This window comes from Equus asinus, chromosome 21, assembly GCF_041296235.1.
Source record: "Equus asinus isolate D_3611 breed Donkey chromosome 21, EquAss-T2T_v2, whole genome shotgun sequence".
Taxonomy (NCBI): Eukaryota; Metazoa; Chordata; class Mammalia; order Perissodactyla; family Equidae; genus Equus; species Equus asinus.
Window position 1 is genome coordinate 66,503,299 of NC_091810.1, and position 23,647 is coordinate 66,526,945.

Sequence of the window (23,647 nt, forward strand, 5' to 3'; positions counted from 1 at the left end):
TTCTCTCTTTTCAAGAATGCTCATGTATGCACAATAATTGTTGAGATATGACAGCTTCTCATAAATTCTATTTGTTCTTGTAGTCAAATGATTTCAGAAGCAAAGAAATGAAAATTCTCCCAAATGTTTATAGAGAAGTAGTACACTTAGTGTGAGATGTAGATGCAATTAATTTGTTTTATATGATATAAGTTAGAACTTATAATAGTCATAATGTCCAGTTTTGCCATGGAGAGAAGTGCCAACTCTGTCAATAGATGCTCTAAAAGATAATACATATTGGGGTAGAGAGTTTTCCTCTAAGTGTCCCGAGCATCAACTAAGTTTCCTTTAAGTTTCCTTAACAGCCAGAGATCTCTGGTTCCCTTCTCAGTTACAGAGACAAACACCACTGATCAAATATTCACTAGTCTGAAGACACACTCTGAAAAGTGACCAGACCTAATATGACTTTCATACTAAATGCCCAGTTCATTTGACCTGTGGGTCAAAAGAATTCATCTTCACTTGGATTAATAAATTGACCAACCCAACCTCCAATGGTGGCAAATGAATGCTGGTCTAAATCTCAGACTGTCTACATAGAAGCATTAGTTCAATGGGCATGAACATTGATTCAGACCACAACCCTTAAGCACAGAAGTGTGATTTCATTGCCAAATTGTGGAGATGACTTAGCTATCATCATGGCATGCTTTACATAGAAAACTAAAATTCTAGGGGTTTTGCTGACTGTTTTATCACTTAATATTATTATAACATTTAATACTCACAATACCCTATGAGTTAGCTAGAATTATTTTCCTTATTTTACAGATAAGGAAACAGCGTTGACAGATTCAGTGGTATGCCAAGATCAAGCTAGTGACATATGGAATATGAATCTAGCTTTGCGTGTCTCCAGGGTCCAAGTTCTTAACCATTGTTATGGCAAGAATTCCCAGCCCCTCCCATCCAAAATAATAAGTTCATCACTCTCATCATTTTCTTTCTTCCCCCTGGTATGAAAGATTTTGTATGCACACATACACACATCTTCTAAAACGTAAAGCTACCATTATCTTATAAAACCATATCTTACTATGGATCTAAAGACTTTTTAGACTAATTATATCATTCTGCGGTCCAATCCTGTATCTTATTTCCCAAGTTCCAAATCACACTTGGAGATTCTGTAGCCATAAGAAAGATAAATAGTTCTATCAAGCTCCATAGGAGGGCAGCAATGGTGATACAGAAGAGACTGTAGTGCAGTTCAGCAGCAAAGCCAGAGAAGCATTATTGCTTCTCCAGGCAGGAATCAGCAACTGGAGAAGACACCAAGTCCACCTCCACTAACTACTTGCTAAGAACAACTACCTAGCTTTTATTGTCTTTATTCTCTAGCTTTTCCCCTGCCTCATGTTAGCAGGGTAGGCTTCTGTACCTCAGGCTTTCACAACTAATTTGCTAATGGACATTTAAACTGATGAGTAGATTCATAGTGAAGTAAGATCCCTGGCTTCTCTTACTTACGCCATTTTCCACATTTCCAAAAAACATCAAGATGTTTCTCCATTTATCCCACTAAAGACCCATTTAAGTCATAAGTGCACAGATTGTCTTAAGGAGCACCAGTGATCACTGATGAAGCCATTCCTCCCTTAAGGAAGCAAGGAAGTCATGTACCCTGGGTGAGAGTATATCATGGCTAACATTGAGGTGTCAACATCAGACGAACACAGTAATCTCTTCTTGTTTAACTCATGACTTCTTCCCACAGCAAACATTTATTCATAAATTATTTAACATCAAGTGGCTTCTAATACCCATGAATGCTCCAATAAAAGCCGCATTCACTGCTGATCCAGTAACAGAAGCGTTAGAATCTCCATTTGTTATGAAATGAACAAAAATAATATAGAAAGAGTGCAAGAGCCTCACTATGTGTGAGCCTCATTTTCCATTTCAATATTAATGATGCATCTTAATAATTTTACAGAAATCTCACTATTTACTACAACACACAAAAAAGCAAAAAGAAATCTGAGTTCACCCCTTAAACAAAGTAGTTGAATATTTGGCTTCTAAGATAACACAGCTCCATCAATGATTTCTCTCTTCCATCAAAAACTCAAAGAAGTTTTAGTCCAAGTGGGTTCTTTTAACTGGATAAATAGAATGTTTATATTGAAGTGAGTGGAGACCTGTCTTAACAGAGGTTAAGTTCCACAAACAGTATGTAAGACAAAATTGAAGGCCATCAAAACTACACTTGAAAATCCCTTAGGAAGGCATCACTTTGGATATCAATATGTATTGCTCAATACATTCAACACCTTCTCTTTTCCTCCAAAGATGAGACAGATCTCTGTCATTCTAGGCATCCAGTGATGGCTGGTCTACATTCACAAGCCACATTACACAAAAATTGTGCATCTCTGAACAGTAAAATCATACACAGGACAGTAAGATGGTCGCTTCATGAGGGCTTACGGTAACTGAGATATTTTGGGTAACAGGAGATACATAAACTCATCTCTCCAGGGTTTGTGTTTATTGAGGAGGAAGTCAAGTGGAATCACTGACACTATTTAAATTGTTTTCTTCCCCTTCCTCTTTACTTCTCCCAGCTTTTTTAATCTAATAAAATTCACTAGGATTGTTCATTTTTAAGTTGAAACAAATGCTGAGGTTTTAAGGAAATGGCCATCATGCAACAATCTCAGTTCCACCCCTTGTTTGTTTGTTTTTTTAATAGCATAATGTCCTCAAGGTCCATGCATGTTATTGCAAATGGCAGAATTTCCTTCCCTTTTACGGCTGAATAATATTTCATTGTATATATAGACCACATTTTTTTTATCCATTCATCCATCAATGGACACTTAGGTTGTTTCTATGTCTTGCTAATTGTAAATAATGCTGCAATGAACATAGGGATGCATATATCTTTTCAAGATAGTGATTTCATTTCCTTCAGACAAATATCTGGAAGTGAAATTGCTGGGTCATATGTTAGTTCCATTTTTAATTTTTTGTGGAACCTCCGTATTGTTTCCCATAATGGCTACACCAATTTACATTCCCAAAAACAGTGCACAAGAGTTCTCTTTTCTCAGTTCCACCTCTTAGAGCAGATAAAATCAGTTCATTGGTTACACACAAACTTCAGTAATACTAGAGGTCATCAGAAAGACAGAAGTTAACCCCATAGAATAAAAGTAATTGGTACAGGAGAAAACTCAACAGCTAGGATTATGCATGCTTTCCCCCCCTAAAAGTCTGTATGTTCCAATTAACTCCAAATATTCGTGGGGGAAACCAGCTCAGGCTCAAGCCACACTGCAACCAGTGAGACAGGGAAGTGAGTTTAAGAGTGGATGGTGAAACTTACTTAGATCCAATGTTTAGCCAAGAGATCCACGCAGTTCAAGCTCAGGCTTGTTTTGGTAAGTACAGTAATTAGGGAGAGGGGACATGGGCAGGAAGAAGATACAATTGAGCCAGTGCACATGTCAGAGAGAAGTTTCAGGTGACTGATGAAAACACAGAGAGCAGCAAAAGTGCATCTTGGTTCTTGGACAGCTGTTCATAAATGACTAAATTCCATTCCTTGGAATCCTGGACCAGGATGAGACTCTGCCACAAGTTAGGTAGGCCATGAGGGCTAAGAGTCAGAACAGCAGAGCTGCGATCATTCATTTTGAAATGAAGCACATTTGTGTTGTAATTCTGGCTCTGACACTCATTAGTAATAGTAAGTACTCATCAGTTGGTAACAGTAGCCAGATAGGCCATAGAGAAGACCTGAGGAATAAGTTAACCATGCAGACTCCAGCAGAGGGTTTAGTGCAGAAATGCAGTCCAACACAGGGAACTAGGGCTGTCTTTACAGGTGTGCTGCCTTTGCTGTTGCACAGGGACCTATGCTTAGAAGGGCCTCACACTTGGTTTAATGCTTTGCTGTCACCACTTTGAAATTCTCAATAATTTTTTAACATTTTACATTGGATCCAAGAAATTATGCAGCTGGTCCTGGGTAGGCCATTATGGACATCAAAGACATTTCTGACACTGAAGATACTGCAAGCACCCACAGACATTGGGATAAGCCTTCCCTGACTATGACTGGTTTAGAGTTCTCTGGGTCTTACAAGGCAAGACACAGAATCCAGCTCTAGGAGATGAAAAAAGTAAAAACAGGACAAACTAGACAGGGAACAGGTACACCTGTTTAATAATGAAGGTGACCATATAATTTGTTTTCCAAATTAGGACACTTTTGAGAATGAAAGGGGATGTTATTAATAATTACCCCAAAACAACAGGTGTAAACTGTGACTCCTCTGGTCAAATTGGGGAAAACGGTCACCCTATGAATAAGCCATTCTAGCTAACTATTCTGAAGTTATTCCTACAGAGCTAAGTTGGAAATAAACATGGAAGATACCATCATGACCACAAAGCACATGTGTTCTTAGAAAGTTCAGCTTTATTTTGGAGGTGGGGGGAAAAGGGAAGTTATTATCTTATCTTTGAAAGGATAATCAAAACAGAATAAACTTTTATGTAGCCAAAACTTTTGTTTGAAAAATTGCCCATATGTTGACAATTGTTACAGCTGGGTAGATGGGTACATGCAGTTCATTACACTATTCTACTTTCATACATGTTTGGAAATTTCATAATAACCGTTTTTAAAAGTAAATAAAATTAACAGACATTTTGTTGATATTACGTTGGTTGAATAAATAACTTTAAATCCTCTAAGAAATTACTTTATTAACAACTTGCTATAAAATCACTTTGAAAAATAAAAGGGAAAACAACTTGATTGAGAATGATTCGAGTGTCAAGTGTTCTCAAATTACCCAAGTAAATAAACAGTGCTGTTGCCAGAATTTCTATATTGAGGGACTTGGGGATATAAATCTAATTGAAGAAAGAATCAGAAATTTTGTCTTGAAGCTCTATTTACAAAGAAATCACATTATTTTTATTTAGATTTCCAGTTGATTTTGAATGGCTTGGGATAGATGTGATGGAGCTTATAGGACATTAAAGCCTCTTGTATTAGTCACAAGAGGTTACACTGTACCTCAGATACAAATTAACTCCAAATCCCTGTGGCTTAAGAACAATCAAGGCTTGTTTCTGGCTTGTGCTGGCTTGTGTCTGTCAAGGATTAACAAGGCACTCTGCTCCCCTCACTCATCCAGGGATCCAGGCCAGTGGAGACTCTACCATGCTGTAATTGAACCATCTGGAACACACAGCTTCCTCTATCCCTGTATCAGGCAATAGAGACTGGAGAATCACACATGGGCTACCTTTCACTTCAGGACATAAGTGACATGTCACTTCCACTAGCATTTCATTGGCTAAAATTTGTCATACAGTACCATCTGACTGCAGAGGGAAAGAGCAATCTAGGAGAGCAAATGCAATATTTGGTTAGATATTGTCTTTACTATATCCCAACCACTCCTTAGGACAATACCTTAAGAAACATATGGCTCATGATTTCTGGGGTCTTAAATCCTAGAATTTGAGCTGAGCACTGAATGAGAATTAAAATGGCATTGATATGTCTGGAAATATTTGTTCAACAAATTAATAATAAAAAGAAGACTGTAGGGTGAAATTTCCATCTAACTTTTTCAAGCACTAAATAGTATTTATTTTCATATAAGAGGCATGATTAATGCAAATGAATATTAACAATTCATTCAAACCAGCGTAGCTGAGCTTTTCATTGCTATGGATAGTAGTAATGTTTATTTTAAGATGGGTGATTGTTTTAGTTATCTATTCCTTCATGACAAACTACCAGCGAGGCTCAGAGGGTGGTTTCACTTAGGGTCTTTCATGTGATTGCAGTCAGATGGTGGCTAGGGTTAGAATCATCTGAAGGCATCTTTTTTATAGGTCTGATACTTCTGTTTGGATGGCTGAAACAGCTAGGGACTGCCAGGGCATCTCTCTTTCCATGCAGATTCTCCACGAGACTGACTTGGGCTTCCACACAACATAGCATTCTCAGGATAGTTGGGCTTCTACATGGCAGACAGCTTCTCCTAGAGTGAGCATTCCACGAGCACAAGGCCAAAACTGCAAGGCTTCTTAGCACCTAGGCTTGGAAGTCCCATAGTGTCACTTCACTGTACTCCACTGGTGAAAAGTGAGTCAGAGGATCCGCTGAGCTCCAAAGAAAGAATGCAAAAGTGTGAGTACTAGGAGGCATATCTCATTGGGGTGCCATCTTTGGAGACAAGCTACCATTAATCAGACATTTCATTTAATCAGACTCTAACTTCCTATATGCCAAATAATTCATTTTCAAATGCAGGTCCAAATTTGTAAGGGTTGATATTATGTCAAGTTTGCTTTTCCACAGTTTTTTCCTTATCCTTTAAAAAATTGTAAACAGCACATGACATTTTACAAATGCTTATGAATTGGTATTGCAGATCTCCCCTGATCTCTAGATTTATAATGCTAGAATGTCAGTTGGGTGTCAACTCTACTTAAGAATGTTGCCACTTTGCTATTCTGGTCAGATTCTCAAAAATATGAGTGCAAGTATCATGATGAACGCAAGGATCAGGGAGGATAGTGCAGGCCTTCCATTTCACATATACAGTCATATAAATTACATGTGTGTACACGTGTGTTTATATGTATACATAATATAGCTGTCTAAAGTAGATAGCCTGGTCTTAGTCCTTCGGCTAAGGAGTTCCCTACTTAACAAAAACAATTCACAGAACATCAACATCAGATTAGACAAGATTACTTCATAACCCTTATTGAATAAGACAAACAAGACCACTCCATAATTACATTGAAGCAGAGAGAAAAACAAGACCACTGTCTAAATCACGTGACCAAATATTCCCCTCCCCCGCAGGAAACATGAGTGACTGCTGCTTCTTTATCGCTTACATCTTTTAGCCTTGCTCCATTTCTCGCACCTTCTTAATAATTTTATCCAGAACATAGAATTTTACCCAAACATAGAATTACCCCCAATTCCTACAGTACTCAATCCAGAACAAACTCCCCTTCCTCAGGTCTCACCAAAATCACCTAAACCAAGCCCAAATTCCATAATAAGCGCATCCCACAACAACAATCTCTTATTCAGATATCTCTGGAAAATTTTCCATGGTGTGCTGTCTCCTTTAAAGCAGCAAGCAACAAGTAATGAGTCCAAATTTGGTTGAACACTGTGCATTCTTGGTGATCTTTGGTTGATAAGCATTATTTACATAAAAACAAAATGTTTTCTAACTTTTTAAATTTCAAACAAAGTTCAACAAACCTACACACAGATAAAGGGGTTTAATTTGTTCAGAATCCTGAACCAGAATAAACTAGGAGTTTGCTTTTGTCTCCACGGACCCCAGAGCATCAAGCAACCATGCACACAGTCTCAACATTGAATGTTTCCTCACTGAAATCCCATGGTGACCACATTAACCCCAAATGTATAATGTGGAGAGCATAAGTGAGGAATATCAGATTCACCAACAATTCTGAGTATAGACTCTTCTGGCCTCTGGCAGCCTCGGCGTCTACCACAGTGCTCGTCATCAGAACCAACTCCAGCAATGAGGTGAAATGCATTTTACTTCAATCAATTCATAATTATCATCTTTGACGTAAGCCTCAGTTAAGAAGAAGGTGGAAACTAATAATTAAGAGGAAAGAAAAAAATAAATATGAATTTGAGGTCCCACCTTCACAATTCTGTTCCTGCTGTTATTTCATATGATTCACTCATTCATCTATTCATTCATTCATTCAACAAATACTTCGTGAGCTCCTACTATATGCTCAATACATGGAGTTTCATACAGAGGTATGAAAATATATGCAAGACAATCCAGGAAAAATACTCACTGTAGCTTTTTATCAGCAGAGTACACTCCTCTTCTTTACAAAAACATAGTAAGATAGTAAAATGCTCTCTTCTTCTTTCAACACCAATCCTTCCCCATAACTGAAACTTCTGCTGTCGGCCTTGAATGCTGTCAGTTCTATCTGCTGTTAGAAAATGCTGACACTGGACTATCTGTTTGAATTCTCTTGAGTCAATTGTTACCCCTTAACATGCTATGTCTCTTTTTTAAATTCACTGTTTTGCCCTTTTAATTAGATGAACTTTGAGGTTCTTACCCACCAAAGACTAATCTGAACACAAAGTTTACTAAAAGGCTAAAGAGTCATCAATCAATCAATGGATCATTATTGACCAAAATTTTACACTGAGAGTTCTTAAGACACAATGCTTGGATTGGTGCCAATTATCCAAAAGAAAAACTTTCCATTGCTAAACCATAGGAAGATAGCTATTTAATATTTATAAGGAATTTTCTGAATATGAGACGGAAGATATGATGGGACATGTGAAACTTTTCTAAAAAGAAGTACACAATATTCATGAAAAACTTATCACAATTTCAGTTTACTGCTTTGTGTTTCAGATTTGAAGACACCAGTCAGACAGTCACTATTCTCATTGGTCTATTTCATTTATTCAAAGTGCAATTCATAATGACTTTTATTTGGTAGATATTTGCAAGGCATACAAAGCTCTCTGTGTATATTCCTTACAAACTGCAAAGCAATGGGAGGAGTTACTTCTTTCTCATAAATATGTTTTCAAATTATTCCCAATAAAATACCAAATATTGCATTTTTAACTAAAACTTGTTAATAAAAACATTAAAGCCTAAGTTTTAAAAGTTGCCTATTTGCAAATAGATTGACCTGTGCTGGAGTGGATATAAGCCCATATTTCAACACAGAAAATTAATTGTGAAAAAATAATTTCAGAGTAGAAATAGTACCTAGAGGCCAAAAAGTTGTGTTCTGGTCAGCTCAAAACAGAACTATGTGTTAAGATGGTCTTCAGTGGCCTCAAATTAGTCTAAAATCTTTACAGGGATAGTACTGCCAATGGTTAAGAGATGAAGGTGCTAGAATTTGACAGAACCAACCCTGTGTTATTGGATAAGTTAATTAAATGTTCACATTGTCAGTTCCTTCACCTGTAAAATATTGCATCTTTATCATAGAGATATTAAGAAGATTACAAGACATAGCGCACGTAAAGAAAGTAGCGGACACCACATAGTAAGTGTTCAATAAATGTTAAGAATGACAATGATTATGAAGGAATGGTGATGATACTAATTCTCAAATGAGTAGGTATCTGCCTGTGTACTGATTTACTCATTGCTGTATCTATGTTCGGGTCTGAGGTTTATAAATTGTGTTCTGAAAACAAATAGAAAAAGATCCCCTTGGACTCTTATTGATATAAATCCATGACTCGTTTTTTTTTTTTTTTTCCTAAATGTTCTGCTGATGCCAAAAATCAGAGAAGACGCAAAGCTGGAATCCAGGATTGAGTTGCAATTGTACTTTTTACCTCAGGCTGAGAATTTGTGTAGGTGCTTTCAAAGACTGAAGCCAATAAGCCTATTATATTGCAAACACAAAAGACAAAGCTTTTGTAATAAACACAAATTTAAAAGGGAAGGATTAGAGCATGAGTAACAAAGAAAAGGAATAATTATTCTGTGTGGGAGAGGGGTGTAAAAGGATTACCACCCACCAGGCCAGCTCAAGAGAATAAATCTCAGAGTTTTCAGCAGCTGCAAGCCTGGTGATCCTGTAAATATTCACATAATATTTCTAAAATTAAACGCCACTGTGATAGAAACAAAAGAATGAAGTGCATCATCCCATGGTAGGTGTATCAGTCAGAAAACAGTCGGAAGAACTGTTGGAAAAACAGAGCCCATACAAGGCAGTCCAAGATAAGCAATTTAATATAGGGTGCCAGTTATAAGGGTGTTGGTAGAGCTGAAAAAGCAAACAGGGAAAGATGAGGACGCTGCTACCTCCCAGGGTGTTAGGAGAGGGGGATTGTACCTAAAGGCCAGAAGCCAGGGCTGACTTATGGGAGATGGATCCACACAGAGGCTCAGACATGGGGAAATACTGCCCAAAGCAAACAGAAAGGGAGAAATATATCCTGGGTTTTTCCCTTTCTATCTCCTTTCAATCTGCCAACAATACCTCCCACTGGGAGAACCTATATAGGAATCAGTTAACAAAGGAGCCTGGGAAGTAGATGTCAAGGGATGGGCCTGGAGTAGATCTGAAAACAAACGAGCAAATGATCAGCACAATAGGCCATCGCCAAGGAAATTTATGAAATACAGAAAAATCTACCACTCCTTTTACTTAGAGTTACAGAGAACGCTCAATACAAGAGAGATGTCTGCAATACTAGTTTTAATCAGAGTGCCATTTGGAAATGCCACTGAGCTGTGTTCCTCAATCAAAAACGCACTGCTAATACTGAAAGGCTCCCCACGTAACCAGATTTCTTTCAGTATGTGAGAGAGTAAAGATGAAACCCATTTTTGCTTGCTCTTGCGTTTCATGTACCTGTAAGAATTCAAAGAAAAAAACACTGGGAAACATGTGTGGGGCGGCCACCATTTGAATTTGCCCGGAATGCTAAAAACTATGCAAATACCATCTAATAGGTCCCTGATTTCATAAAAGAAAGTCATTATAATCTCAGACAACTAAAAGGATATATTCTCAGAATTAAGGACTGTCCCAAATACTACCTGTCTTCACTTTTCTCATTTCATCGCAGCATGTGAAAAGTTTGGAGGACTAGCACAGAGTCACAAAATAATTACATTAGATTATCTTTCTGGGTAGTTCCCCTAGGATCGTATGGATTTGTAAAACTGAATAAGTTCTGGGGGAGAAAACCATAGAAGCCTAGACCAACTAAATTCATATAATCTTGGACAACCAACCGCTAGGTTTTAGGTCTCACTTTCCTGGAATAAAAGGGACAGAAGGGATAATCTTTGTTGAAGAAAAAAAAAGGCAAAACTCACGTCTAATAATTGCTAGATTGATTTCATCAGCTGTCCACTGAAGAGGGCTTTGAATGTGGGAATTTGGCATTTTTCTGTCACTGTTCCCCTTACATAGTCCTGACCCAAAACTTGAGGTAGAGAAAAGTAACCAGTGAAGAACTGCACAGCCCTCTGGGGAGGGGGCCACCTTCGAGGCGAGAATAGGCAGGAGCCCACACCCTCCACATTTGCCCAGCAATGAAATAATTGTTAAGTTTAAGCGCACGTCAAGGGAAACAAGCATGTCAGGTTTCTTACGAAGAGCATGTTACCTGATGTGGCTGTGAACTGGACCATCTGCTATAGGAAGGAGCACCTGAAGACTTGCTGGCTGAGGGTCTCTGAAAAGGGGAAGAAAAAAAGGATTTCATGCTGTCACACAAACTAAATACACTTTACGTTTCTCTGAATAAATTATTTATTCTGTGTCTACATTTCCAAAAATTATCACATCTTAGACTCTGTCTGAACTGAACCTTTCTGTTTCATTTTTTTTAAAGCATATTCTCCTCAGTGAGTGTAATAGTATAGACGCTCGAGTCAAAATACCTGGATCAAAGTCTCAATTTGTCCTAGTGGTTTGACCCAGTGAAGGCACCCAAGCGCTCTCTGTCTCAACCTTCTCTTCTCTGAGACTAGGGTAATAATTTCTATGTCATGGGCTTCCTGTGAGGATGAATATCATAATAGGTGTGAAACACTTTGTACAGTAAAGTGCCACACACAGACAGGGCATTCATTCAACAAGTAGAAAATAAGACATGTTATTATAAGTTTCCACTTGAAACAAAACTGGTATATAAATATGCAAGTTAATAAATGAGGTCATTTGAGAATCGGTTATTCTTGTTCTAAAAAAGATCCTTCATCTTACAAAAGACCTAACAACACCATTGCTACCAACAACCTGGGCTTGTAAAATGCCACATCTCACCTAAGATGAGCTCATTCAAAACCATTCTTGACACCGTTTTTCTTCGCCTGCTTCTACCATAGAGGCCACAAAAGCTACATAGTCACTTTCTCAGCGTTCCTTCCCACTAATGTTTGTCAATGAGACATGAGCATAATTCTTCCAGGGGGTAGGGGAGTTCTGGGAAGCCCTCTAGTTTTCTGATAAAAGGGAAAAGATAAGGCTTATACGTTCCCCATCAGTCCTCTTTCTCTCTAAATGAAGATATGCTACACAGAGCTGGAGCAACCATTTTGTGACCATGAGGAAAACGCCAAGAGAAGAGCAGAGATACTAACCCTGATCTTGTTAAGCAGCTGAACCAGAACTTCAGGCTGCTATTTTTCCTAAACCCTCCTTGTGTAATTGACTATAATCATGTTTTCTGTTACTTGCAGAGTGTAATGATACATTCTGCTAGCTCATTCAAATTAAGAGTCGAATTACAAGATTGCAATTCCTCAGAAATTTGTGGATGCTTCAGGCATAGAGAACATAATGACAGAGGCATGAAAATGTGAAAGTGATTGGTATGTTTGGAAAATGATCAATAGATCAAATATAGTATTGCCAACTCCCACATTCACCATCACTGCATTCCATCTGCCTTTCAGGAACCCTGTGTAATTCTGTGCTGGCCTTTGCTGATTCTGACAGCTTTCCTGAATCTCTGCCACAGTGAGGTTGGCATGCTGGCTAAATGCTGTACTCTGCCTGCTCAATTCAACTTCCCTACAGCATGTGCCCGTCTGAGGCGACAGGGCTAGGATCAACTCTCAGGCCCTCCCAATTCTCTTCTGCCCCACTGAGGTTAATAGGATTGGACTCTATAGCAAAGTGTGAAAGGAGCATTTCAGTTTTCATATTGAATAAAGGGAGAACTATCAAGGAAGTAGCTAGAAGTTAAACTAAAAGCTTAATTGTATTTCCTCACTGAGAAGCAAGAGGAACGAACTTCAAATGTACAGACTTTACCATTGAATGACCATGTACCTTCTCTGATGTTCATTTTCCTGACTGTGAACTAAGGTTAAATTAGATGGTCCCCATGCTCCCTTCCCATCCAGCCCCAAATCTATTCAATTGAACGTTCTACATTTTTAGAGACTATAAATGATTACTGATCATAGTGGCAACACTGACTTTCCATGGAAAGATTAGATTACTTTCAATATTATGTGTTTAAAATACCAAAGAAACTTCTTAACTCTCAGTTAATTAGATAATGTTAATAATCCAAAAGAACCCTTTGCCTGAATATTTTGGCAGCTTCTGTCTTCTCATGTTTTTAGGAAGGGGCTGTCAGCTGGTTTCCCAGCCCAACAATTTGGATGTCAGCAGAGTTTCTTCAAGTCTCTTTAACTCACAAACTTTGGAGCTCACCATCAGACTAACTTTTGAGGCACCATGTTTTGAAAACATAATTTACCATTGTTTCAAGCCACAATAGGGGTTCCTGAAATTCTGGCAACAGATTTTATATTTTATTATCAGAAAAATAAAGCTTTGGCTTTTTTGTTTTGCTTTTGTGAGAAAGATTGGCCCTGGGCTAACATCTGTGCCAATCTTCCTCTGTTTTATGCGGGATGCCACCACAGCGTCTCTTGACAAGCAGTGCCAGGTCCAAGCCTGGGATCCAAACCGGTGAACCCTGGGCCACCAAAGCGGAGCATGCAAACTTAACCACTACACCACCAGGCCAGCTGCTGGGGGGATATTTTTATTGAGATACAATTGACATATAACATTGTGTAAGTTTAAGGTGTAGAGTGTGTTGATTTGATACATTTATATATTGCAATATGATTACCACCGTGGCATAACACCTCTATCATGTCAAATAATTATCATTTCTTTTTTGTGGTGAGAACAATTAAGATCTAGTCTCTTAGCAACTTTGAAGTTTATTAGACAGCATTGTTGACTATAATCTCTATGCTGTGCATTAGATCTCCAGGACTTATCTATCTGCTAGTTGCAAGTATGTATCCTTAAACAACATCTCCCCAATTCCCCCACTTCCTAGCCCCTGGTAACCACCATTGTACTCTCTGATTTTACAGTTTTGCTTTTTTTTAGATTTCACATATAAGTGAGATCAAACGGTATTTGTCTTTCTCTGTCTGACTTATCTCACTTAGCATAATGCCCTGAAAGTCAATCCATGTTGTCACAAATGATGGAATTTCCTTCTTATTCATGGCTGAATAATATTCCATTGGGTATATGTACTATATCTTCTTTTCCATTCATCCACTGACAGACACTTAGGTTGTTTCCATATCTTGGCTATTGTGAAAAACACTGCAAAGAATATGGGAGTGCAGATATGTCTTCAATATTCTGTTTTCATTTCTTTTGGATATATACCCAGAAGTGGAATTGCTGGATTGTATGGTAGTTCTATTTTTAATTTTTTGAGGAATCTCCATACTCCTTTCCATAGTGGCTGAATCAATTTATCTTCTCACCAACAGTGTACAAGGGTTTCCTTTTCTTCACATTCTTGCCAACACTTATCTTCTCAAAAGTTTTGGTTTTTGAATCAAAATTAAATTTGGCAATCAAAGTCAAGATATGAGCACATTCATATGACATGACATTCAAAACACATTTTAAAGAAAAATGAGATATGTGACCCATAGCGTATTACCCAAATTATTAAGGAATCTTTAAGTGGGAAGGGAAGAAGATGAGCACTTTTGGATTTGAATGCAATAATAATTTAATATGAAATGTACATCCATCTCCTCTTGATAAATATCACAATACTTCCATGCCCATGCTTAACTTCTTCCTAAAGGTCACACTGCATTTCAGCACTGACACAAGTATAATTAACTTTATAATGGTAATTGCAGTCTATTGTGATCACATACTTCATGTTCTTTCTTGTGCTAAGGATAAATGTAAAATGCCAGAGAGACACAAAACAACTAGTCAACATCAATTACAAATTTTAAAGATATGACAATGTTCAGAATTGTAGTCATAGCTTCTGATGGATATGGTTGCATTTGAAAATCAGTCTCACAGCACAAAACTCAAAATCTATTTGGGTTCCCTTCACATGTTTTTGAATAAACTAGCCATAGCGTGTGGTTTGGATTTCAGGTTAGACAAAAATAAACTCACTTGACAAACCAGATACGTAAATGTTCGAATCCTCATTCTCCTCTTATTAGTGCCCTTTGCAATCAGGGCTTAATCAAAGGGCAGTACCCAGATCAGAATAACAAGGCATGCTGGCTTAAATGCAAATTCTCTGACCCCAGGAATTTACAGATCTCTGGGAGCTATCCGGATCGAGCAATTTGCATTTTTAAGAGGCTCTTCAATAGATTCACATTAAATCTTAGAAACAAAGCAAAATCCCAGAACAATCCCAGAATTCCCTTCTACTGCTACATACATCCATTGAAAGACAAGAATGATGAAGAATAGAGGCATGAAGACCCAAGGATACTATTGATAGCAGTTTTCCCAAAACAGATAAAATGAACTCTAAAACTCCAGAGAAACATTTCTGGAAATTGTAGGGAGATCTTTGGAGAAAAAGAACCTGATTTTTAATCTACTGATATATATTGAAACTTGAACCACCACATCCCAATTAAATATTTGGGTAAGGGTTTCAGTTTAGATATCCAGCTCCCACCCTTGGAAAACCTTCTCTCAATACCAGGAATGGGCTACTACCCTTCTGATATGTTTCTAACACATCTACACTTACCCTTTATCAAAACTGTTATCATACTGTCTTGTAGTTGCCTTCTAAATGCAGCTTCCTCTTGTAGACTGTACATTCTACAAGGTTGGGGGAGAGGGGTGTAGCAAGTTGGGACTGGATCTTACTTACTCATGTAATCAGGTATGCCTGTGCCTGGAATATAGTAAGTACTCAGTAAACATCAAATTAATTAATTAATAGGTTCAGAAAAACCCCTATTCAACTTTGGCAAGTATGTATAGGAGATTGCTTCAACAGAAGACAGCGGTGATGGAAGTGACATTCTTGAGGGCAAATACCCATAAAAAGTGATAGGATTTGAGAGTCCCAAAGGCTAGTATAATTTCTTAGAATTGTAGCACCATTGGCCCAGGCTTCAAGATATTAGGATGGGGAGTTCCTTAATATGGCTTCATAGAAACTATCAATTGCTAAAGTAACCAGAGCAAAAAATAAGAAAAATGTCAGACACCACTTTGCAGTTGAGAGTATTGGTTAATGGGTGCATGTTATACCACATCGAACATCTCAGGAATACTGGGGGGTAACATTGAAAGAGTTAGATGATCTACAAAAGCAGGCAGAAGCTAGAAGTGAAAGAAATATTGAAACTAAAATATTTACCCCACTTGGCACCTTCTCTCTCTCCCTGGGTGTCCCCCCTAGGCTGGGGAGGCTTGTGGAAATCCAGGTTACTTATATCATAGAGTAGGGAGTTCAGGAGAAGGAGGGTGTAAAACATTTTGGTGATAAAAGCATGCAGAGAGTACAATTAAGAGGCTTCCTTTGTAAAAGTATTCTGTTAAACAAAGGAAAAAGAAATGCTATGCAGAAACCTGGAAGACAGACCAAATTCAATGGCAGTTCCTAATTGAGGAAAGCTGCCAGATGCTGCAGTAAGACTGCCAGCCAGCCAGTCAGCTCTGTACTCCATCCTGTAACTGTCCTTTGCTTGGCCAGCTTCCTCCAAGTCTAATTGCCCATCACCAGAAGACAAGGAACTTTGAGAACATGTACATTTTTCAGTAGCTGGAGTTTTTCCTGCATTAAGCCTTGAGTATATTTAAAGAATGAAGAATGAAAAACCAATAAATAGAGTTGGAAGGTGCCAATTGGACATCTGCATTTAACATCTTAGCACAAAAAGTCATTGACAAATGGGATCCAGGAACTAACATGGGTTCTTCAGACAGACTGAACTCTGGATGACAGACATGACTTCTGAGAGATTAATTTCAGATGGAAAATCATGTTTGCAACCCCAATGAGATGAATCATGAAGAAACAAGACCAAAAAAGCAAATAACCTAGACAGCAGTAATATTTTTAATAAGCCAAGTATGGAGAGCTGACTCAGAAACCTTTCTACAGGGCAAGAAACTTTGTAAAGTGTAAGTGGTAAAGGCTATACCCATACATACCTTGATAAGTAGCCACCAAAAAAATCACAAGTAAATAGCATACCAGGCAAGCCAAGAAAAGGAAATTGTTAAGGAGAAAAAGGGTGTGAGATGAAGTTCTGATGTCTCTTTAACAATTTTACTATTGAAAGAGCAGCATGATTTCCTTACTATTGTTGTGATATCCTGGAATAGATGCCAATATGTGTTGCTACATTGATTCAGCATTTCCTGAGGGCCGATACTGTTACCATCCATGAGATACATAGAAACAGTCTGTGCCTTCCCCATCCTTTATAAACATAACCACAGACTAATTACTCTTATCTTAATAAGAAGTTATTGAGCTCAAATACGGAATCCTAGAACTCTGGACTCAATTAGCTCAATCAAGGAGTGCTATCACATTCTTAATGCTAGAGAGAATCCTAACAGTTGGGTAAGGAATGGGACCTAAAAGCTGGCCTAAATCTTTCCAGTTTCAATGAAAGCCCAGATCATTAAGATATATGACAAGCAGCTCACATATTCTCCATCTCCTGTTAATGCTAAGTGTCCTTTGGTATTCTTTTCTTGATTAAATCGAGCAGTTTCATTTAACATTTCTCTGTGTGCCTTAGTTTCCAGCCTTTCAGTCATTCCACTGCCCTCCTCTGGGCCACCTCCAAAACTTCCATATTCCTCCCTCTGAAGTTGTGAAATTGGATGAGTTACTCATTGTGTCCTCCTTCCATTACAAAATGAAAATTAAAATTAAGCTAGCCTCAATGCAAAAAATAAAAGGGAGGAAATCTCAATACAGTTTAGTACTAAAGGTTGATTTAGTACGCATATTCAATAGACTTTGCCTCTTGGCTTTATTTATTTTCCAGTGATGGAGGAGAAAAGAATGAGTCTTATTTAAAGAGTCCTAACCAAGTCTTTGTGCTTTGCTTACAAAAAGCAGATGTAGAATAACTAGACTCCATCTTCCTCTAGGAGTTAAGATACTGAGTGTATTTACTGAAGTCAAAATGGCCCTTCCAGGGTTTATTTACTAGTTCTTTGGACCCTCACTGCACTTGAACTCTACAAGCATTTTGTCGCATACCTAGTATGTGCAAAGCACTCTATTAGTAACAGGGTTACAAAAATGAGTGAGAGTCTCTTCAGAGTGGCTTTTTCCTCTCCTCCCCTTCCCACCTTGCCCCAAAGAACCACGCGCAAGCCCACCCATTGCCACTCTTTATCCCATTACCTTATTGTATTTTCTTCACAGCTCCTCTCAGTATCTGAAATTATCTTGTTTATGGACTTGTTTTGTTGTACATTGTTCATGTCCCTCCCTAGAATCTATGTACCAGGAAAGCAGAGTTCTCATCTTTTTTACCACTTTCCTTTGTTAACCATCACTTTTACTATCATACACATAGCAGTGTCTTAGTATATATGAGTTGAATGAATGAATGCATGAAGAGACTCAGTTCTTACCCTCAAAGAGTTTACAGTCCAGTGAGGAAGATTAAGGCATATATAACTCTACTGCAAGAAGGAGTGTTGCTCCTTTCACCAAATATGGAGGCTGTGCAGATTGTGCACTGCATGAGGGAACCATTCACAACACAAAAAAATCATACATTGGTACAACTTTTCCAGCAGAAGTAGTAAAGTGTTTTGCTCTAACAAAATTGGCATATTAGGACAATTATCCCAACAAGTGGAAGTGAAATACCTTAGGGAGGCTATCTTATTCTCATTTATAAAAAAGGCACTCTGTAGGCTGGCAATGGTCTTGCATGGGGCAGAGTTGATTTTATGCCTGATTTCTTGATGTTGGGCTTTGAATTTCTTATGCCAGGGCAAGGACTGAGGCCATAAGATGTTTCTTCACCACGACATGCTGCTTTAAATAACCAGAGTGTGGTCTCCAGGCTCCAAGATGGCCTCTAACAACTCCTCCTTCCCAATATTCACACCATTTTATAGTTCCCTCCACAATGTGTCAGGGTTGGTATGTTTGACCAATAGAATACGGCAGAAATAATAATATGTCACTTCCTGGATTAGGTTTTAATCTTGGGCATGCTCTCCATTCTTGGATCACTTACTCTGGGAGAAGTCATATCATGAGCCACCCTATGGAGTGTCCCACGTGGTGAGGAATTGAAACCTCTGGCACATGAGTGAACTTGAAAGTCGATCCTTCAGCCCCAGTCAAGCCTTCAGAGACTGCAGTCCTGGCTAACATCTTGACTGCAACTTTGAGAGAGACCCTGACCCAGAACTACCAGTCAATCTGTTCACATATTCCCTATCATCAGAAACTGTGCAAGATAAACAATGTGTGTTGTCTAAGCTGCTAAATTTGGGGGTAATTTGTTACACAGCAATAGATAATTAATTCTCCTTATTAGCAGAAAAACTATTAACCTCTTACCATGATACAAGTAAAAGTCTGTAAAAAGCATATAGTATCCTGTGAATCATACCCAAGGGAGAAGAAGAAATTATTTTTCCAAATTATGGAGAAAAGTTTCGGGATTTTTTCCTCTTTTAGGTCTTTTTAAAAAATCAAGTCCCTGAATCTTCACATTGTTGTTTAACATGTCTTGCAGTCACTTTCTTCAAGGAGACAGAGAACTGTAAGTCCCTGAAGACATGAGCACAAGGTAACCTCCAGCTCCCTTCCTGCACAAGACTAAAAACGGCGAACAGGATGCTCAGTAAATAAATGATAAGCTTCCTGTTATCGTGCAGCTTTCTCTGTAACTCAACTTGATCTTGCTGTATCTTACAAAAAAGAACTGATTCTCTTTAGCTACTGGGCTCAACCTGCCACTCTCTGTCTCAGAGCAACAGAAATCCTCCTCTGGCAGCTGCATAACAGGGCAGTATAGAATGTTCTGCTTTCAAGGTACTAAAGGGAAGGGAGGCACACACAGATCCACAGGAAAGCTCGAGCTGACTCAGTGTTCCCCGATTGTGTTATACAGAAACTGGACCCGCAGAATGACCTACTAAAAAATGTTTCTTTGGTCAGTTTTAAGAAATGCTACAATTCCAAAATAATCCAACCTAGGGGTCAGCAAAATTTTTCTATAATAGATAATACTGAAAATATTTCAGGCTTTGTGGGCCATATGGTCTCTTTCACAACTACTCAATTCTGCCATCATAGCGTGAAAGCAGCCATAGACAATATGATGTGGCCGTATTCCAATAAAACTTTATTTGCAAAGATATGCTTAGGTCAGATTTGGTGCACAGGCTGGAGTTTGTTTATCGTTCTTATCCTTCCCTGGAATGTTCAAGTACCAGGAAAGCAGGAAGGTTAACACGAGGACATCTCTCTCATGAAGAGTCACTGGACATTTTGGCATATAGAAGCCATTGAGAATTTCTGTTCCAAAGATCCATCCATGGATCAATTTGTCCAAACCAATTTCCCAAAATTTCTTGTCCAAAGAACCTATTTACTTACTTATTTCTCTCCTGCCCTCTCCGCCTTTCCCTCCCCTCATTCCCTCTTCTCTCTCGCCCTCTCTCTCAACTTGTTTTCTTATTGAATATTTGTTAACATCTCAGGGATCTAGTCTTTCATAGAATCTACCTAAGGAAAGAATGAATGACCTACATTGCAGTGTATATCAGCCTGAGTGAACAATTTGATTCTAACCCCTCAGAGAACTGGCTTGGAACTTGCAGTGGCAATGAACACTTTAAGCAGTACCTTGACTTTCATACATAGCATGGCCCCAAAGATAGAAAACTTAAAAAAGTGTTTGGGTTTTCTGTGCCTGTTTGCTTCTTTGTTAGTTTTGTGGAAAATTGATTGACTGACTGCTTGCCACATTTTTCTGTGTCCTCTGCCTTCCCTCACACCCACCCCAGAAGTGGTCGCTACTTCTTGAATTTATAGTATGAAAACCATCATATTAGGAAGTTATGGATTAGGGCATTATCTCCAGAAAATGTTAAGGCACTAACTTAACTAGAATTTAAAACTCAAAGTTGATTTCATTGGCCAAAGTAGTAAATTGAAGATTTTCTGTGTCTTGGAAGGGTCTTAGAAACTTACAAAACACAGACAGTGGTGTCAGGAATCGTCAGAGTGCTTTTAAACAGGAAAAACTTTGAATTTCTTCATTAATGGCCTATGATTATTGGTGATTATTGGCTAAACAGACCAATCCTGGTAGAACGTGGCAGGGGACCACACTAGAGTGTGAATACCAGGAGACAGGGATCACTGGAGGACATCTTGGAGGCTGCCTGCCACATAAGTTATGTGGAAAGAAATCTGGGAAGCAGGTTTTTTTCCTCCTGGATCTGATACTAATTATGTGGCATTAACCAAGTTCTCTCTGTTCATCTATAAATTGGGAAGGTTGAACTAAAGTCAAGCTGTCTGTAAAAATGTGAGTCTATCAATATTCATGTATTACTCTATTTTCAAATCATTTTCATGTTAATGATACCACACAGTGGACAATGTTAAGTGGGAAGGATCTGGTCCCAGGGTGGCTAGAACCCAGTTTCCCAGAATAGCGCTACTTCTAACCTGGAATTTCAACCCAATCACTTTTTCTTCAAAGGCATGAGAATCCTCAGGATAATCATACTTTGCTGAGCTTAGATACCAGTGATGCACTATAATCTACAAAGGCTTTTCAAAGCTTGAACGTTTCAAAGCCTAAGGAGGGTAGTGGTGGTTGCTGGATTTTAGGAGTGGTTTAATCAACCCCACATCAAATTAGAGACTTCTCTTTATATCTGCCAGACTTTCCTTCAACACACAGAGACACGTAATTCGTGAAGTTTCCCCCCATAAGAACACATCCTGGGACACTGCACAGCCCTCCATTCTTATCCTGGGATTTCATCTCACCTCTTCACCTTCATCATGAAAGAGAGTGGGAGGACCAAGTTCTCCTCTGCAAAAATAGCACCAGATGCCATCTCAGCTGCAATGAGCCTCTCAACCATGGACACTTGTGACAAAGCTCTGATCTATTTGGCCGTGGGTAGTGAGGAGAGCATGGCCACAGCTGTCATAATGGATCAAGTTTGTCCTCCATGCTAATTGCCGTGTACAAAACACTCTTGGCACGCACACTTTCCAGGATGAGTGTGTTTACAAGTGGAAAACTTCTGAAGTCTTTGCTCTGTGACTGAATGGAATATGTCAGAGAGAACACTTTTATGACTCTTCCTGAAAATTATCATGTGGCTGATCCTTCTTGTGGGCATAAAAGATGTAGAAAAGCAGAAAACTATACTTCCGTTTTTCTCCCCCTAGGAAACTAAAGATTTCATAATTATTAAAATAAGAACAACTTAACTATCCAGTTAAAACTTTATGTAGAAATAAACAACCGTATTCCATTAAAATATTCATGAGTAAAGTGGGGGTGAAGTTAACTCTTCCAAATACAGTCATCTATTTAGAAGAATTTTGTTGCCATCTACATTATTTGAAACTTCAAAAAATATGGGAGGAGGGAGGGGAAGTGATGAATTGAGGCTAATTTTAAAAATGTAGGATTTAGGGCCAGCACATGTAAAAGCATTCACAAGCATTAAATCAAAAACAAGTAACTGCCCAGTGCAATGTGTATTTAAGTGAAGTAAATTCCAAGAAATTGTGGAAAGGCTGCCCTCTTCAGACATACCGTTTTTTCTTTTTAAGTTGCTATGGATTTTTCTATATAAGTTTCTGTATAGGAGAAAATGGAGTATGGGGAAAAATTTTTAAATCTGGGCTTTAATAAATAAATATCAAACTGGTACACATAAAAAATGTTATTAAGTACCTACTTTGCCTGTCTGGACTTGCCTAGAATAGGCATCTTATAAGTATTCCACATGGCTCTTGAAGCATCTAAGCAGGCTTTAGAATCCTGAGCAGTAATTAATTAATGGAGCTGTCTGGGGCTGAAATGTTTACCTCAGCTGTCACATATCTAAGTGCATTCTGAATAACCACCTGAAGTCACAATAATTGGCTTTCATGTCATTAGAATTTTTAATGGCCATGATGAACTCCACTCTTATTCCACACAAAACTCATGTTTACTGTTTTATTCCTGTCATTCTGAACAACCTGAAACAACAATTAAGAGAGTCCTGTCATATCGTAAGGTACTGTGCATATCCAGGACCTTGCGAAGGCACTAATTCTGCTGTCAGCAGAGCTTCCTTAGAAAAGTCTATAGACAGATCACAGGGAGAACCAAGCGGAAAATTTCATTTGAAACACAACTTGTTTTTCTATGTTTCCTGATCTGGGCTTTTTTCCCCCCAATGTTTACTTTTTCAATGACCAAATGCAAGGTATGCGTCTAATATAATGAGATGGATCTCAAGAACCATACTTGAAATCCAATTTTGATTCTTTACAGCCAGTCCAGAACAAATTAGAGCCAAAAAAAATTTAGCAATGAATCAGAAAATAGCCCCATTGTATCATCTTATACAAGAAGGCCAGGAAGAAATTTAGTTTGCAAGGTGGCCTCTCTGCCTTCATAACTACAATGAAAAGAGGTATGTAATATACTCAATTAAACAGAGATCATTGGAGAGGGAAGTTTTAAACATTATTTTTGAGAAACAGTTGTTTATGAAAATCAAATCAGAGTCTGTAGGA

At 38.3% G+C, this 23,647-nt stretch overlaps 1 protein-coding gene across 10 annotated transcripts in view; it reads right to left on the minus strand.

Moving 5' to 3' along the window:
• Positions 1-23,647, minus strand: part of RBMS3 (RNA binding motif single stranded interacting protein 3) — a 1,423,334-nt gene that overhangs the window by 973,664 nt on the left and 426,023 nt on the right. For all 10 annotated transcript variants that reach the window (XM_070492733.1, XM_070492730.1, XM_070492739.1 and 7 more), the window contains one exon: positions 11,213-11,281. In XM_070492733.1, coding sequence (XP_070348834.1) covers positions 11,213-11,281 — 69 coding nt within the window. The remainder of the gene's footprint in view (positions 1-11,212; positions 11,282-23,647) is intronic.